General features: G+C 30.5%; 1 protein-coding gene across 8 annotated transcripts; it reads right to left on the bottom strand.

Moving 5' to 3' along the window:
- Positions 1–354: 354 nt before the first annotated feature.
- Positions 355–10,857, bottom strand: LOC139861191 (glutamine synthetase-like). 8 transcript variants are annotated; one of them, XM_071849491.1, is made up of 18 exons: positions 10,571–10,857; positions 9,693–9,805; positions 7,673–7,761; positions 7,350–7,410; positions 7,115–7,245; positions 4,702–5,318; positions 4,309–4,628; positions 3,238–3,350; positions 2,470–2,509; positions 2,249–2,352; positions 2,087–2,135; positions 1,782–1,976; positions 1,566–1,694; positions 1,401–1,475; positions 1,273–1,326; positions 1,153–1,190; positions 876–1,035; positions 355–774 (listed from the first exon to the last, which is right to left on the bottom strand). In XM_071849491.1, the coding sequence occupies exons 8-18, from the start codon at positions 3,309–3,311 to the stop codon at positions 631–633; spliced, it is 1,062 nt and encodes a 353-aa protein (XP_071705592.1). In that variant the 5' UTR covers positions 3,312–3,350; positions 4,309–4,628; positions 4,702–5,318; positions 7,115–7,245; positions 7,350–7,410; positions 7,673–7,761; positions 9,693–9,805; positions 10,571–10,857; the 3' UTR covers positions 355–630. The 8 variants fall into 8 exon arrangements, with proteins under 8 accessions (XP_071705592.1, XP_071705595.1, XP_071705593.1 ...); XM_071849494.1 differs by lacking the exon at positions 7,350–7,410 and having other exon boundaries at positions 4,702–4,806; positions 5,174–5,318; XM_071849492.1 differs by lacking the exon at positions 7,350–7,410 and having other exon boundaries at positions 4,702–5,311.
- Between the last annotated feature and the right edge of the window lie 7,698 nt (positions 10,858–18,555).

The following is an 18,555-nucleotide window of genomic DNA, read 5'->3' as shown; positions in this document are numbered from 1 at the left end:
GTTTCTAATTGGAACTTATGGATCAAAATCTTTTTTTTGCCGTTTAAAAAAAAAAAGAGTTTCTAAATAAAATTTTGTCGTTCCAAAAGGGAAAAAAAAACAATTTAAAGCAATGAAACTAAAATATACTTCGTAGAAAATTAGCAAAAATAGAGAGATCAACAAATGGATCAAAATATTCTCCTTATGCGCCGTGAACATCCTATGGGGTAGTAGGACTCTAATATTCGTCTTGAGAAATGACCAGGTGAGTTCGAACCCTCGTCAGTCTAACCACCATTAAAAAAAGAATATGGATCGAAATTAACCATCCATTCCATTTTATTTTATTATTATTATAAATAGATAAATAGATAATAGATATATTATCAATCTTCCCAAGAACACAACATGGAAATAATCGCAAATCCAGTGGTAGCTATCTTACATTTTAGACTCAAAATGTTTTGCTCCCATAAACACCAACTATATGTCTATATCCAGATGAAACTAAAATAAACAAGAAAATAAAGTAGGATGCAGCTAATTTAAAAGAGAAGGGATGCTCCAATTCTAATACACTCCTTTTCAAATCTTCCTCCTTATAAGGCTTCATAATTTAATCAAACAAATCTCCATTCAAGATTTGTTTCACAGAAGTGTAGTCTCAGCGATCATCGATGTCACCACGTACGGATCCATATTTGAGGACGGCCTTCGGTCCTCAAAGTAGCCTTTTCCATCTTTCTCTGTTTCCCTTCCAACACGAATAGATGCTCCGCGGTTTGCAACACCCTGCATTATTTTATTTTTTTAATTAAAACAAAATCAAATATTTTTGGAACATAAAATGTTTTTAAATTCGATTCGAATAGTAGTTCATTGATTTGTGGTACCCATAAGAAATTGTTGATATCGGCAGTTTCATGACGACCAGTGAGACGACGTTCATTGCCATCACCATATGCTGCAATGTGTTCTCTGTGCTTTTTACCCAATTTCTCGATAGCTTTCTTGATTACTTCATAACCTCCGTCTTCCCTCATGGATTTTGTGCTGAACGATCATGATTATGAATTTACGATTATTAGTGTAAACATAATTGTTATATTATTATAATAATTATATACGATTATAATATGATTAAGAAGATAAGTAGTAGTCGTAGAATACCTATAATTCGTGTGAGCACCAGCACCGTTCCAGTCACCCTGTTCAATATTTGCATATTTATAATCCGATACTATACTAAGATTAAAATACGGAAAATAGGAAATTTTATGAAAAACTAACCGGAATTGGCTTGGGGTCGAATGTAACTACCACCCCAGCAATCTCAGTAATCCTCTGAATAAAAAGCGAATTTTTAAGTCAAGGTTACAATTTATATCCATAATGAAATCGACATAAGTTTAAATTACCTCAAGAATGTAACGAGCGACCCACAATTCGTCACCTGCAGAGATGCCTACAGCAGGTCCTACTTGAAATTCCCACTGTGTTTAAACACAAAAATAGAAATAGAATTTTGTGAGGTGACAAATAGAAACTATAGGCTATAAAATAGGAGCCGGTCAGAAATTTACCTGGCCGGGCATAACCTCGCCGTTTATACCACTAATATTGATGCCAGCATAAAGACAAGCCTTGTAGTGAGCATCGACAATATCACGTCCAAAAGCCTTATCAGCACCAATACCACAGTAGTACGGCCCCTAAATATAAATATAAATATTCAATTAAACTGATGACAATTACTAAATTGTGCCCATTTACGAGTAAAGAGACACAAGACCGGTTACCTGCGGACCGGGGAAACCACCTAGTGGCCAGCCTAAAGGCCAGTTGACATCCTTTTGCAACAAGGTGTATTCTTGCTCAATTCCGTACCATGGAACCTCCTTTTCGACTTCTGGTTTACTGAAGATTTTAGCAGCAGCATATCTCGTGTTAGTGGGAATAGGCTCGCCGGAGGGAAAGTAAGCATCGCACATCACCTAAAATAAACAAATTCGTTTAAATTCAATCATAAAGTCAAAATCTTTAAGCTGAATACTAAACATAAATCGTCAAAAATAGTTTAGGATAGTTGAGAATTATAAGGTACCAAGATATTGTTGCCCCTTCTGAATGGATCCTTAAATATGGCTTGTGGGCTGTTTCATTCAGCAATAACACAATTATCAGTCAACATCAACAAATTATTACATAAAAACACAATCTATAAGTAGCAAAAATACATATTTGATTAAAGGGCATGACTACTCACTATAGAATGACTTCACTGTCCTCACCAAGGGCTTGCCCTGTTGAAGAGCCATCATAGTTCCATTTTGGCAGCTTCTTAGGGTCATCCACTGGTCCTGAAAGAGTCTAAAGAACAAAAAAAAAAGATCAGTAAATAAGTCTAAAAGACTAATGAAACTATGATACAATCAAATCCGGAATATATAAACAGTTAAAAAGATATCAATAAATAATTCTACTTACTCTTGCTTTACTTCTAACATCCATGCCTGATCCACCAATCCTATTTAAAAAGCGACAATTTATTTAGATTAAAAAGGAACAGAAAAATAATACGTACGTAGTATTACTCTGGAAAAAATCTACTGTGAATAAAGTGAAAAAAATTTAAACCAATTGGATTTAATTCAACTCCAAGATTCTTTGACTAGTTCAGTAAACGACAAAAGTCAAAGTTTTTTGTGTGATTTAAAATTTTAAATTTAGAAGAATAGTCCTTAATCCTCAAATTTATAAAGGTCACGAACATAAAAGGAAACTGCAAGCTTATTCCTTAATTTCTCAATTTATACAGATTCGAATATCACATATCTCATCTCGTGGATCAAATAAATTAGTGGGTGATTTCTTATTTGCCTTTTTTTAGTACCCCAAATTACTTGGAGCACAGAAACTCATAATAATATATCCACCATCATCAAAAGGTATTAAAAGGAGAGTACACCACCAACCATCTAAACATGCTACATGAAATTCTACGGTATAACATTTTAAAACATGTTTAGTGGTGTAAGGATAAAATTGATGGTGTACTAATCATCAATCATCAATCTCAACCTTATTGTAATAAAGATAAAGATTCATGGAGAAATACAGGGGAATCAAAATGGGTAAAAATTAAGAAACAAGAAACCAATTAAGTATAATATAAGAATACACATACATACATACATACATACATACATACATACATACATACATACATACATACATACATACATACATACATACCATATGTATTCAGCAATAATTTTATCCGTGGAACCAGAAAGATCAAGGTTGATAAGATCCGAAAGTAGAGCCATGAGATCCGAATGAAGATACAGTAGCAAGAAAAAGAGATGCTATTATGAATATAAATAAATAAATATATAAAATATAAATATAAAGATGAATAATGAGAGAAAAGGTGAGTGTGCGCTTATATAAGTGCAGTTTGTTCTTGTTGATAATATTACGAAAGTGATAAATGTTTAGCAAGAACTTTGCGGAAAGTTGGATTTATCGAATTTTTTTTAATTTAGTTTGATCTTGTATTTGGTTTGTAAATGTCACGTATTTAAACTTTAAAGATAATAAAATTAATTATTTTTTAAGCAAGTTGCAAAGGTGATACGTTTTCTTGGGATGCTAAAAGGAGTTTTTAATTGTCGTTATTTATCGGTTACATGGATAAGTGTAGAGTACGTTTGAGTTATCATTATCGTAAATGATAAATAAGATTTACAGTAGAAATGAACATTTGTAGTAATCTGTTGAAACTGATATCAGGTTTTACATGTATATATACAACAAATACCCTAAATAGACACGTTTATTTAAGCAATGGTACACACTTAAAAGAGTTTGAACACACTTAAAAGAGTTTGAATACATGTTCACAGTTGAATGGAGTGCTAGGAAAACATGCGTAACAAAATTTACAACTATCATAACAACTAATCGGTCAGACTTTGAAAGGAATATGTAAATATTAAATTTTAAAACTTATGTGTAAAAATATAGAAGAAAATCGTAAACATAAACATAAATTTTAACATAATTGTCTAAATTGTTCATTTTATTTTAAAAATTTTAAAATTTTAGTTTAAATTCATGTTTAAATGTTGATTAATTTTAACTTTAACCGACTTTGATTACCAATTCAATTTTAACTCATCAATCGTCGCAACAGACTGCTTTTAAAGATGAGTAATCGGGGATTAATTAGTGAGTAATCGAGTTCAAACAGTTTTAAAGGTGAGTTTAGGAGGTAATCCATCACTCTTTTAAGCATGATATTATGAAGGAGATCTTCCATACCTCTAAATGTGAGGTAACTAGTATAGAAACCGGCCGCTTTTTGATCACAGTTTGTCCCCAATGGCTATGACCTTTTGTTTGATGCACTGTTTTACACAAAATGGCTGAGTAGTAACATAGCGGTCATATTTTCATTGACAATGTAAGGTATTCTTGGGTGTCATATTGACGTTTTAAGTTGGGTAATCTTAATTTTTATCCTAATACTTGTTTACAACTTCAAAAGATGATAACTGATAAGTCAGATGATAACTTTTTATTGGCTACCATTGTCTTGTTCGCGTCAATCTTTTTTTTTCCGCCTGTTTGCCCTTCTTCACCTGTATCATGTTTCAAGTTGTTAGAAAAACGGTTAAGTATGGTCTAGTAATATTGGTGCTTGTTTGTAGTTACCTTGTCGTTGGAAGAGTTGCCTTTTAGCTGATGGTAAACGTTCACGCGTAGTAGCCTCAAGCGTTCCTCGCACCAAAACAAAGCATGCATCAACTACAAACATAACTGCAATCACCAAGATTCCAATATAGATCAGAAACGCATGTACAACTTAAACAAAAAATAACTTAAAGTATGGAAGGAATAATAGATTATTCATTATCCTATAAGAAATAGAATTTAATTAATAACTCATTTAGCACCACTATGTCCTGTAAAGCATCATATCATTATCACAAAACTTAACACACAATACAAACTAACAGACATATACAATCACATATATAAAATCAAATTAACATGCATATTAAGGTAATGGAGGTCCATTAGCTGCATAAAAGATACCCAAAAGGGACTTTCAAAAATAGTACCCAATACCAAAATACTAAAATACCAAACACAATATATAAACAAAGGAAAAGTAAAATCAAACCATTCCTTCAAAAGTTATTCAAACGATAGTTGACGAAGCACAAACAACATAATTTTCAACATCAATGGCTTCTCGAATACGATTTCATTGTTGTATAGCACGCCTCCTATTGCAGCTAAGCCGAAAAAAACAACATATCTGGACACTAAAACATTAGAACACAATTAGCACATGTAAACAACTTACCCCCAAAAAAACAAATATGTATATACCTTCAGGGAAAACAATGTGAAGTTTGACCGAAATGAAACACATGTAGAAAATAAGTACACAATTGAAGCAGTACATCATGCACAAAGTTTATACAACACTTACAACATGTAAAAATAAGGTACAACAACATAAACCGCGTTTGTATACTTTCACTATGGCCAACAAATAGTTCACCTTATGACTATTTAATAATAGAATGACATCAACACATTATTGGCACATGTAAATATTCAACTAAGAAGACAAAAATCACATATGTATACACATTCAAGGAAAGCAAACAGGTGGTGAAACTGACCCAAACACACACAAAAAATTCTGATCTATGATAAATGTGGTCATTAACTTGTAGCAAGGTTGTAAAACTCGCGACTCGGGGAGTACTCGGCCGGAGGTTTTTGAGGAGTAATCGGCGACTCGGGGAGAACTCGGAGGAGTACTCGGATGTTGACTTTTGTTGACTTTTTGAATATAACTAAATATTTTCAATATATTATAGATATATAATATATATATTAGCTATAAACAAACATTTTATAAATATATATGTTAAATATATAAAATTTTATAAATATATATGTTAAATATGTAAAGTTAAGTTACATATAAATATTTGTTTTAATTGGAGGGGTTAGATTTGTATCTATTTGATAATGAAGTTGAAAGAAAAACTAAACTTAAAGTGTTAAAATCTATAACAATTAAACTTTAGGGGGTTTAAATGTAAATTAAAAAATAATGAAATGACTCATTTTAGAAACCCTACCGGCAGCCGCATGCTACCCACTTCTTCTTCAACCGGTGATTCACCAAACCCTAAATTGTTTGTTCTCTTCATGGATGGAAATAGAGAAATTACAGGTACGTTCCTTCAATTCGTTCTTTCTAAACAAACAAACACATCAAATCGATTCAGAACTCTTAATCTCAATTCTGAAAAAAGTTGGACCAGAACGTTGTTCGAGAAATTAGGGAGTTGGAAGTCGATCAAAACCTTAATGAACTCAGATTAATCGTCTCCTGTTTTCCTTAATCTTTTCACCGAGTTTTCCGACGTTGACCACCGTTTGACCACCGTTGACCGGCGTTGACCGAGTAATTGGACGAGTTAGACACCGATTACTCGTTTTGTTCTTCCAACTGAGTAATCGCCGATTACTCGGCCGAGTTGGCCGAGTTTTACAACCATGACTTGTAGTATATGTGGTAAAGCTAACCCAAAAGACAATGGGTAGATGTAAAATATAATTTTTTACAGTCATCATTTATACATATTAGGTGTTTCGAATTAAATGTGCACATGCACCAATCTTTTTAATTTGTGAACGTATATAATGTGAATATGTTGTTATCTACAACTAAGAAAATACTACCATACATACATCACAATCGTGAAGACATGGCCACTTCGAAGAAAATCATAGTTACATTTACAAAGATTATAACAATTAACTTAATTAAACGAAACTGTAACAAACGTATATCATTACATCAGTGCAAATAGCATAAAAGCCTCCATTACTACTTAGTCAATAAGTATTTAACAAAACAAAAAAAATCGAAATTGACTACAAAACTGCAATAAGACACATACACACACATATAGGCACAGATTTAGGCACAATAGTTGACATATGTCCAAAAACGAATATAGAGTACATCATATTATATCAGTTACACATAGTAAATAAATATATGCATATTAAATAAATAAAGATTACAATGTACCTGCTTTGAAAGAGCCAAATAACTCTTCATCCTTCTAGACGGATACATACTGATTCACTTTCATATGGAAAACCCGAGCAACAACATCAGCTCGATCAGTAGCAATCAAATAAGGATAACTTCCCACATACCTGTTAATTTCAAGCTGTCTTGCATTACATCTAAGTTATAAAAAATTGAGGGTTACCATGGACACGACATATAGCCAACGCATCTAAATAATGGCTATACATACATCGAGGCCCTCCCGTAAATGACGTTGGCAGTACTGATCGTGTCTCGACTTGTTTCATATGCTACAAACAGCCATTACAACCATAACAAACTTCACTAATCTATTTTCCAGAGTTTTGTAACAAAAATGATATTCTAATTCCAAGGTATGTAACTATGCATCCAGAAAATTATTACTAAGCATAAATATATAATCATCTAACTAACCCCAAATTTAATCAACTAATTATTGAATTCTAATCTAGCATCTAGAATCCCCAAAATTAATTAAATATACTCCAATATCTAACAAAATTTGTAATTATTATAAAATATAGTACTCACCTGACTTCAGGATTACCAGTTATGTTACGAATCAATTGTAGTCCTCAGATTCCAATAGCTAAACCCATTGTAACAAACAAAGGATAAACCTACCAAATCCATCAGGTCTATCACATGGTTTAAAAAAAGGGTCGAGGCGTACGCCTCGAGGCGCGCCTCAGTACGATTTTCGAATTACCCGTTTAGGAACGTACGCCTCAAAGGCCAACTAAAAACGTACGCCTAATTTGGAGAGGCGGTTCGATTTTTGTACGCCTCACAGGTGACTGAAAAGCGTGCGCCTCATGTTGTTTAGCAAAATATGGCAGTCAACGGTGGTCAATTGTGCAGATCTCGCCGTAAGAGAGAGGAAGGATAGCGGCTGTAGTTTTTAATTTCTTTTAGGGTTTTTAAGTTGAGAAGAAGATAAGTTGGAGAGAGAAAAATATGCTCATGTTGCTCAAATCTGGAGTCTACCCGTATTATTTATTATTTATTTATCATTATTTATTATTTACAGCTAGCTTAATTTCTTTTTACTTCTGTCAAATAACAATAATAGTCCCTGAAGTTTAACAAAACTAAAATAACTTGAATAAACTTGATATTTATACATACATATATTAGAAAATATATATTTTTAACTCCGCCTCGAACGTACGCCTCGGTTCGCCTCGAGGCATACGCCTCGCCTCACAAAGGGGAAACGCCTCGAGGCGCGTTTCCGTTTTTTTAAACCTTGGTCTATCAAATTAGATTCATTAATTAAATTAAAGTATTACAATAGATCTTGAATGCATCTATTTTTTTAGTTTACGAAACTCGGGTCTCAACCATCACTTAAAAGTTGAAGAAGACGCCATTTGTTTGACCAAAAAACAGAATGTGCAAGGCAAGCATGTAAAGAATCATGAGTACATGTAAGCATATATAATAATCTGATGTGTATCAGGCTAATAAAAAAAAAGCCACCGACTTTGACGCGCATCACAACATTGCAAAAATAGCAACAACGAAGTAAGGTACATTCAAAGTGATATCAAATAACCAAATACAATAAGAATTTAGCTACTATTTGTATCTAAACCTGCTAAAAAGGTAAAATATTAATCTTGTAGATAACGATAATTTGATGAAATTTAAAAAAAAAATACATTTTACATTACAAATAATATGAAAAGCAGTAAGACACCTGTCAAGTACGTGGCACTTAAAAAAAAAAAAGAAAAAAAAAAAGTCCAAGGCCTGAACCCAGGATAATTCAATTCACAAATCAGTTGGTCAACCAACCAAACAACCGACCACAGAACACATGACTCATTTGGCGAACCTTGAATATAACTCGTATTAAACGACATGGTCTGAAACATAAAACTTCGTAAGCCAGCGCAACAACCAGTATTATAAGGGAAATATGAGTTTATAGACATACATGAAAAACAATGAAAGCAATAAAAACATACATAAAAAACAAAGAAAGCAATAACATTTGATGATCATAATATCATCATCGTCATTATTTTTTCATGTGTGCAGCAACAATAAAAACTCACTTCAAGAAACTCTCTAGATCCGGATATATTTAACTACTTGTTGAAATCAATTCTAAACAATTAGAATTATATCTAGTTTAAAATCATTAAAAGTTTATGTACACATCAATAAGCACAAATTTTCCACGTTTAGGACTACATCAGGTATAAAAAAATTTATATATTATATAATCAGTATGAAGATAATACAAAATTTAACTCGTAGCAAAAACAAAAAAAAAATTTGTTTTTTTTTTTGGTAAAGCTTGTAGCAAAAACTAACAACAATAACAATTAGACTTTGATACACATATAAGCATACAATTATCAGATGTAAAGAATTTCATAAAAAAAATCTACAAAACAAACTTAACCATAAGAATTTATAACTTATGGCATAAATAACTTCACTCTAACATAGATTCAAGATTACCATTACTGTAACCATCAAATTTTATAAAGTAAATTGTAAGCAATTTTAATTCTAAAACGTTATAAGAGAACTATACCTCTTCGTCGACTTCACTTTCATCATCGTCATCTCCGTCTACACCGCCATCATAGTCATCGTCTTCATCTCCATCGTCATTTCCATCTTCATCTTCTTCCTCGTCATCACCTTCTATAGGTTGGACACCGCCGAAAATTAGAGTAAACATTTCAACTTTTAAAACATCAAAACACTTATGGTAAAAAATCGAAGCAGAGGAACACCTACAACAGTAGCAGTAGACGAACAATCGAACAATGGAAAAATCTAACTTTTCAGTTTCATCGGGGGTTAAATCAACCGATTACCTAAATTTTTGTACACCTGAATTCATAATGATACAACTTTACATACTACCTAATTGATTTCATCCAAATACTTTAATCTGTACACATAAGTATGATGCTGCTAATATTTGAAGAACTAAAATCATAGTCATACATTCATACATACAACAACAATCTGTGTAGTATGCCATTATTTGCAAAATCAACAACAAAATTTATCAAATTACAACGTTTGCAAAATGAAACCTACAATTGGTTCAAGTATACAATAACAAACAAAATTGATAAGTAAATATCATTAGTAATTAATCTAGCAGAGAACAAAGTGAATATCAAACTTTTCAGTATCAGTGGATCACCATTTAAAAACACAGATTTAACATAACAAATTGAAATCATAAACTGAACTTATGTTTAAACAGAGCCACCATATATTTAGCAATGTAAGCAAGGATATCAATTTCAACAATTTATAATACCGCCAGTAACTAAAATGGGAAAAAAAAAATATGATTGAAAGGACAGAAAACTTAAGCCTAGAATCGAATAAAAAAACCCTAAAAATCGACCTCCAAATTCCACCAAAGAAATAGGAGAAGAAGTTTCATACCTGAAGGGTGGTCGCGCTGGTGGCGGTGGCGCTGGGCTGTGTGTTTGAGAGTGGTAGCGCTGGTGGTGGGGCTGGTGTTGGCGCTGGTGGTGCCACTGGTGGCGATGGTGATGCGCTGTTTGTGGCGGTGGTAGGCGGTTGGTGGTGACGGTAGGTGGTTGGTGGTGACGGTAGGTGGATTGTGGCGATGTTTTTTTTTTTTTTTCCTTCCCGTATTTTGTTTTTATAGGGAAGGTGGGATGTCGTTTTGACTATGTTTGTTAATGGGGCGGGCGATTTGTGGGGAATTTTAGTGGATGAGGATAATAATTCCTCGCACTTTTAAAGGTGAGTATTTATATTTATTCATGATTTCAACAAATCTTCATATCTTCACAATTCTAAATGTGAGGATTATATATATATATATATATATATATATATATATATATATATATATATATATATATATATATATATATATATATATATATCACGGGTGTGTAAAAATTCGTGCAAAAAATGTAATTTATAATTCATATTTGTATGTGAATAACGATATTAAAAAATAGGATAAGTATAAGAATTATTTAAGAGCCCGTGGGGTTGACAAATCTAATGACTCGTCTTAATCCATCTGGACGAATACATTACATTTGGTTATATCGCGAGGTACTTGACCTCTATATGATACATTTTACAAACATTGCATTCGTTTTTGAAAGATAAACTTTCATTACATCGAAAGTTGACAGCATGCATAACATTTCATAATATATCCAATTATAATTGACTTAATAATAATCTTGATGAACTCAACGACTCGAATGCAACGTCTTTTGAAATATGTCATGAATGACTCCAAGTAGTATCTCTAAAATGAGCAAATGCACAGCGGAAGATTTCTTTCATACATGAGAATAAACATGCTTTAAAGTGTCAACCAAAAGGTTGGTGAGTTCATTAGTTTATCGTAATCAATCATTTCCATAATTTTAATAGACCACAAGATTTCTTTTATTCAATAATCATATACTCGCAAGTGTTTAAAAATCATTCATATGGATTGAACACCTGGTAACCGACATTAACATCATGCATATAGAATATCCCCAAAACAGAAATTCATCTGTATAATATAAACTCGAAGTACTAAAGCATACCATTTTCCAGTATGGGGGGAGTTAGTGTCCGTAGATCTACCTTTAAGATTCGCTTCAATTAGGGTGTCTGTTCCCTAATTCTTAGGTTACCAAGCTAAAAGGAGTGATATTCGATTCGATAATCTAACCATAGAATGTAGTTTCGATTACTTGTGTCTATTTCGTAAAACATTTAAAAAAGCAGCGCATGTATTCTCAGTCCCAAAAATATATATTGCAAAAGCATTTAAAAAGGGAGCAAATGAAACTCACTATACTGTATTTTGTAGTAAAAATACATATCACGGCATTGAACAACTGAACAATGCAGGGTTGGCCTCGGATTCATGAACCTATATCATTTGTATATATATTAAAAAATATATTCGTAATCGAATAAAACTATTTATTATTAGTAATGTATTTGTTATATTAATAATTTATAAGTTTCATTATTTATTTATATATTTTCATTTTATATATATATATATATATATATATATATATATATATATATATATATATATATATATATATATATATATATATATATATATATATATAGAAATATTAATATAGTTAAGTTATGTAATTTAAATATATTTTTGTATATAAAAATCTTTATTTTTATACCTATAATCTTAACAACGTTATTAAAACTTTATTTTTATATTCATAAATTATTTTAATAATAATAATATTAATAATAATTATAATAATAATACTGATAGTTTTAATAACAACTTTAGTAAAATTGATAGTAATGGTAATAAATTTTAATAATAATATAATAGTACTAATAATGATAATCATAATAATAATAATGATAATATTAATGATAATACTTATAACAATAATAATGATAAACATGATATTAATAATTATAAATATATTGATAGTACTAATATTTATAGAATGATACAAATTCTAATATTAATGATAATAATACTAAAATGATAAGTTTATTATTAATAGTAATTTCATTAATACTTCTCATATTAATAATGATAATAATTATAATACTTATACATTTGATAATAATATTAATAATTTTAATACTAATACTAATAATAATAATAATAATAATAACAATAACAATAACAATAACAATAACAATAACAATAACAATAACAATAACAATAACAATAATAATAATATTGATATTGATAATGATAATGATAATGATAATGATAATAATAATAATAATAATAATAATAATAATAATAATAATAATAATAATAATAATAATAATAATAATAATAATAATAATAATAATAATAATAATAATAATTTTTAAGAAGGGACTACCTTAGGAAAAGCCCCTTTTAAAAAAATTGCACTAAGCAGGGATCGATCCCGAGACCTCACGCTAAACAACACAATAGCCTAACCATCAGGAACAATTTGTTTTTCTGTTACGATAACCCTTTTAATTTCTTTTATATTATCAATCAGTTTCATCATCTTCTTCATCACCATAATCGACCAAGACCCATTGTAACAACAAATAAATTGTTTGGTTTAGATTTGTAACTGAAACAGAAATGCTTTTATGTAAAATTTGGTTCAATCAATCAACAAAAAAGAAAAAAAACTAAAGAGAAATAACCTGCTGCAGTTCGACTTTTTAATTGACAAGATAAATCTTGAAATTGAATTTGAGAACGTTTTAGGTATTGGTTACAACATGAAATAAGTTTCATTTCACTCCTATAAACTGTTGAGATCGTCAATTTAACTGAAAACATAAAAACGATTTCAAATTTCACGATGAACACAAACTTTGACTTTTTGACAAATTAAGTTTGACTCGAAAATTTGAGTTCAATATAGAAAATTGGAAATCCAAACTTTGCAGATAGTTTAAACACATGATTTCCAATTGAACTGCATTGTTATATTTTTAAAATTAATTCTAATTAGAGGTATGAACGAAAAAGAGGAAGAACAGAGTGTCGTATGTTATTTAAAAAAAGTTAATTAAATAAAAACCGATTTAGGTGATAATTGATATAGAGGATGAAGAAACTGATTGAATTACCTAATGTCACTAAGCAATTTGATTGATTTATAGTCCAAGTGGTTGACAGAAATTATTCGCTCAGTTTATAAAAAAATCAAATTGCATTTTCTACAAATTGGTACGATCGATTCTTCCTGTCTAACAATTGAGAAGATACAAACAAATTCAATTACAGTAAGATAGCTACATAAAACTGATTCCTATAATTTATCTGATTCCCTAATCTGAAAATATTCGGTATTCAGTATTATATTAAATATAGTTTGTTTATTAATAATAAAAATATTAATAATAATAATTAATAATAATATTATTAATTACGATTTTTTTTAAAAATCAATAATAAAATTGATATAATTAATGATATATATGATAAATTTTATTATTTTTATGATAATATTAATAATGATAATTATAAAAGTAATATTAATATTAATTATAATAACTAATAATATTACAACTAAATAATAATGTTAATCGTTCTTATAGTATTTTTTTTATTTTAAGTATTTACTTTGATAATCATGAACCTTAAATTTATTGAAATTTTAATATTTAATGTTTATTAATATTACTAATATTGATATTAATATTAATAATAACGAAGGTAGTAATAGTACTATTGATCATAACAATTATACTTTTAACTTGTAATTACATTTAATATATCTATATTACAATTTATTAATTATGTAATCATATAATAACATTTAATATTTATACATTTATCAATATACATATAATAATAATTATGTTTATATATCAATGTATATTCCATTACTATATATAATTATGGTTTACATATCCAGATTCATTACTTAGATAGATGTATTAATTATATACATCACAACAATTTAAACTCAAAGTATAACATTATACATTTAATACTTTGTTAATCGTTGACAAATTATGTTCGAAATCATTTAACATCAAGTTTTAGTTATTTTAATTTATCTTTCTTAATAACTAAATCACATATCAGTTCTCTACTATATTTATTTTACAATATATAATTATTTGTATGAATGGTTAATTACATGTACATTTCTATCTATGTTTATAGGTTCGTGAATCGTCGGTAACAGCTAAAGGTCAATAAATCCATGTAGATAGTTCAAAAAAAATTTTAAGACTCAATATTACAGACTTTGCTTATCGTGTCAAAATCATATAAAGATTAAGTTTAAATTTGGTCGAAAATTGTCGGGTCGTCACAGTACCTACCCGTTAAAGAAATTTCGTCCCCGAAATTTGATAGAGGTCGTCATGGCTAACATTGAGAATGTTATTATGATGATTATAGAGTTTTATCATGTTTAAGAAGTATGGATAAAATAATTCAATTACTCGAAGCGTATGAGGGAAGTTATCGTAAATGAATGAAATAAGATTATAGTGATTCGTCATATCTTTTGACGTCATCATAATTGATCTCCAAATTTAAAGAAAATCTTTGTAATCTATATTGGATTTTATTCTTCGGCGATTAAGGAAATTATGATCTTCTTCGAATTAATACGATAACCCATCTTGATTTCTCTGTCAGATATTTCACTATAAATCCACCTCTTTCGTTTCCTTACAACTCACACCTTCTATTCTTTCTCCCTCAACTCATATTTTAAAGTGTTCGTTAATATGCTACATCCAGTGCTGATTCTTGATATACTTCTCACTTTCATATCTGTCGTTCTTCTTTTTCATCTGCCTCCGGAAGAATCTATTTACTTCTACTATACTCTTGGTTTTATAGTATTTTTAGTTCTCCCGTGTCTTTATATTGCTATAGGCATCGATATATACGGTTTTTAGTTTCTGGGTTGTTGTTGGGTTTTATATCTTCTCTTATATTTTGGAGCTCTTTGCCTTTTTATTCTCTTCTCGACCTCTAGTAAAGCGAGTAATGGTCTAGAATTCATAGATATGAAGTTTCGAATTAACATGACTAATGTTCTAAGAGAGAGATTGTAGTAGCACGATCTTGATTGGCTATAATACCAGAGTTCAAGAGAAAAGATAGAAATATCAGGAAGATATGTTCTGAATATGTTTGGAGATTAGGTAGAATGTAAGAGTCGTGTAACATGGCACATGATTACGTTATGGTCTGTGAATCATCACGTTTCATTAGAAACTCAGCATGACTTACTGTAATATAATCACATTGATCAAGTGTCATTATATTATACTAACTCATGCTTCAGTTCCCAACACTACTTCAAAATCATTCATAATTTAATTTCGATTTTTTTTCAGAATTTTATAAACTAAAACAGTTTCCTTTGCGGAGAGATAATTAATATCGGACAAGAATATTTATGAAGATATCTTCAGAAATATTGAGGATATTAATAAAGAAAGATATGATGATATCTTATAATTTCAGAATCAAATTGTGATGAAGAAATTCATTCACGATGATTTAGAGCGGTTAAGGAGTAAGGTATTCGTTAAAGATTTCATCAGAAACAAAATCATCAGGATTCTTTAAATACAGAGTTTGGTCCTTGTATTTGTCCTTGGTCTCCTTCATGGTTTGCTCAATCCGTTTTCCAGTTCCAAACCTTTTCTTTTTCTGATCTTTGCCAACACATTATTCTTTATAGTCAAACTTTTGACTGTTACAGTTGTCTTACAGTTTCTGCTGCTTCATTCAGCTTTTCCAAAAACTCAGAGGGCTAAATCGTAGATTGGGGTGTTTTTCAGAAACTTCACATTCGAAGTATGTAAGTCTAGGAGATAGACATTATATGTACACATATAAGTGTTGGTGTAGACATGCTTCGAGATTTCAAAATACTGATTGCTGATTCCCAGTAATTGGCATAAAAATTCTGGTCACAAGATGCGGATGAGTAACTGATGGGGTTTCGATAAATATAATAATTTTTCGGAAAGTCAAAGATCATTGAAGTTGCTAATAAGTTTACTGCTAATGTGGTGGAATATAAACGGTTCCCTGATAACGATGACGAAAGGCAAACTTATATATCGAGGTTTTAATAAGGCTAATTCGAATGAAAAATTTGAAATTGATTTGCTGAAGCTGTGACAAAATTGTCTACTTTGGAAAGGGATTGCAAAGTGATTTTCGGTAATAACAACGCCAAAGGAGCTAGCACAAATACGTGTTAAATGTTTACTCAGGTTCCGAGTGTTTTCAGGTGCATAACTATATGCATTAATCTTTTCTCCCGTAGATGAGGTGCGGTTGGTTCATCCTTTCGGTTAAGGTGTTTTCAAGAATCATGAAATGTTTGAACGCAGATTGTAATCGTCAAGATGTAAATGAGGTTTAAGATGAAATCAAGTGGCAAACTTGAAGAATTGTTTAGTTTCATATGTTATAATCAATATTTTAATTCATTTTAATTGTCCAATGTTTGTAGTCCACAGTTAGTAGTTCAATAATTCATATATAATTTAATATATAATATTCGAATTAATTAATACGTATCGTGACCCATTGTATACATATCTCAGACTCGATCACAACTCAAAGTATATATATTATTGTAGAATTAACCTCAACCCTGTATAGTTAACTCAAGCATTACTAAATATAGAGTGTCTATGGTTATTCCAAATAATATATATAGATGCGTCGATATGATATGTCAAAATCTTGTATACGTGTCCCGATATTTAAAGTGCGTAAAATAAATAACAGAAATTAAATGACGATAAATAAAATTACGAGAATTAAAATTGCGATAATTAAATGTAATAAGGGATTAACAGTTAGCTAGGAACAGTTAGCTAGGATTTTGTTAGCGTGGTTTCTTAACAAAATTTCTAATAGTTAATTTGTTTGTTTTTAACAAATTTTATTTTTGTCCATTGTTTTCTTCATTATGCCACTTGTTGGATTCTGGTAAGTCAAAATCCAAATATGAAATTGAATGAAAATGGTTATTTTGCGGTGAACGGATACGTATATCTGTGGATGTAAGTAGGATAGTAAATGACCATTGAATCAGATTCGAATAATGCACAGTGTAACTTATTAATGTGAAATCTAAATATTCCTCGGGTATTACCTACCCGTTAAAATATTTTCATCATTAACAGTTTGTACAAAAGAATTTTTAATTACAATCTTTATGAAAACATATATACATATATATTTTCTTCAGATGTAATCATGGATTTAATGAGTCAATGTGATATTGAATTCATCCGATTTATGATTAGAACTATGATACATAATCTCTAAAACATTAGAGATTACATAATCGCCATGTAAAACGAAGATAAATGATGTAGATCGATTCGTAGAATGATGATTAGGCGTGTGATGTTGAAACTTGGGTTGTTGGTGGTACTGGTATTGATGTTGGTGGTACTGTTGGTGCCAGTGATGTTGCTGAAGCTGGTACGTTTTGCACCATATTTTCCAAGTCTACAACTCGGGCGCGAAGCTCGTTGACTTCTTCCATTATTCCGGGATGATTGTCGGTCGGAACGAGTGAATGAATAAGGTTTAGAATTGTGGGTAGAATATAATCGTGATGAGCTACCTTGGAAATGAGGCTGAAATTGGTGTTTCGGATAGGTTCGCCGGAAGTGCATCAGGTTCTTCGCTAAGAGATGAATTCGGTTGGTGGAAGGGATCGCCTTCGTCTCATCTCCATTGATTAGGTCGATCACGAACCCATCATATGAATTGGGGATGGATGATTGGTTGATTCATTCTGGTGACGCTGCTTTCCGGAGCTTAGGTGAACATCCATGTCGGAATAGCTGTCGGGTTCCGAAGAACTTGAACTAGTGACGAGTTCCATTTCGTATGATTGAGTAAAGGATTTTTCGATAGGAAATGATTTCCGGCTATTGGATGG

Source organism: Rutidosis leptorrhynchoides, chromosome 8 (assembly GCF_046630445.1).
Source record: "Rutidosis leptorrhynchoides isolate AG116_Rl617_1_P2 chromosome 8, CSIRO_AGI_Rlap_v1, whole genome shotgun sequence".
Taxonomy (NCBI): domain Eukaryota; kingdom Viridiplantae; phylum Streptophyta; class Magnoliopsida; order Asterales; family Asteraceae; genus Rutidosis; species Rutidosis leptorrhynchoides.
Note: the sequence above shows the minus strand (reverse complement) of the source record. Positions and strands in the feature narration are given on the sequence as shown.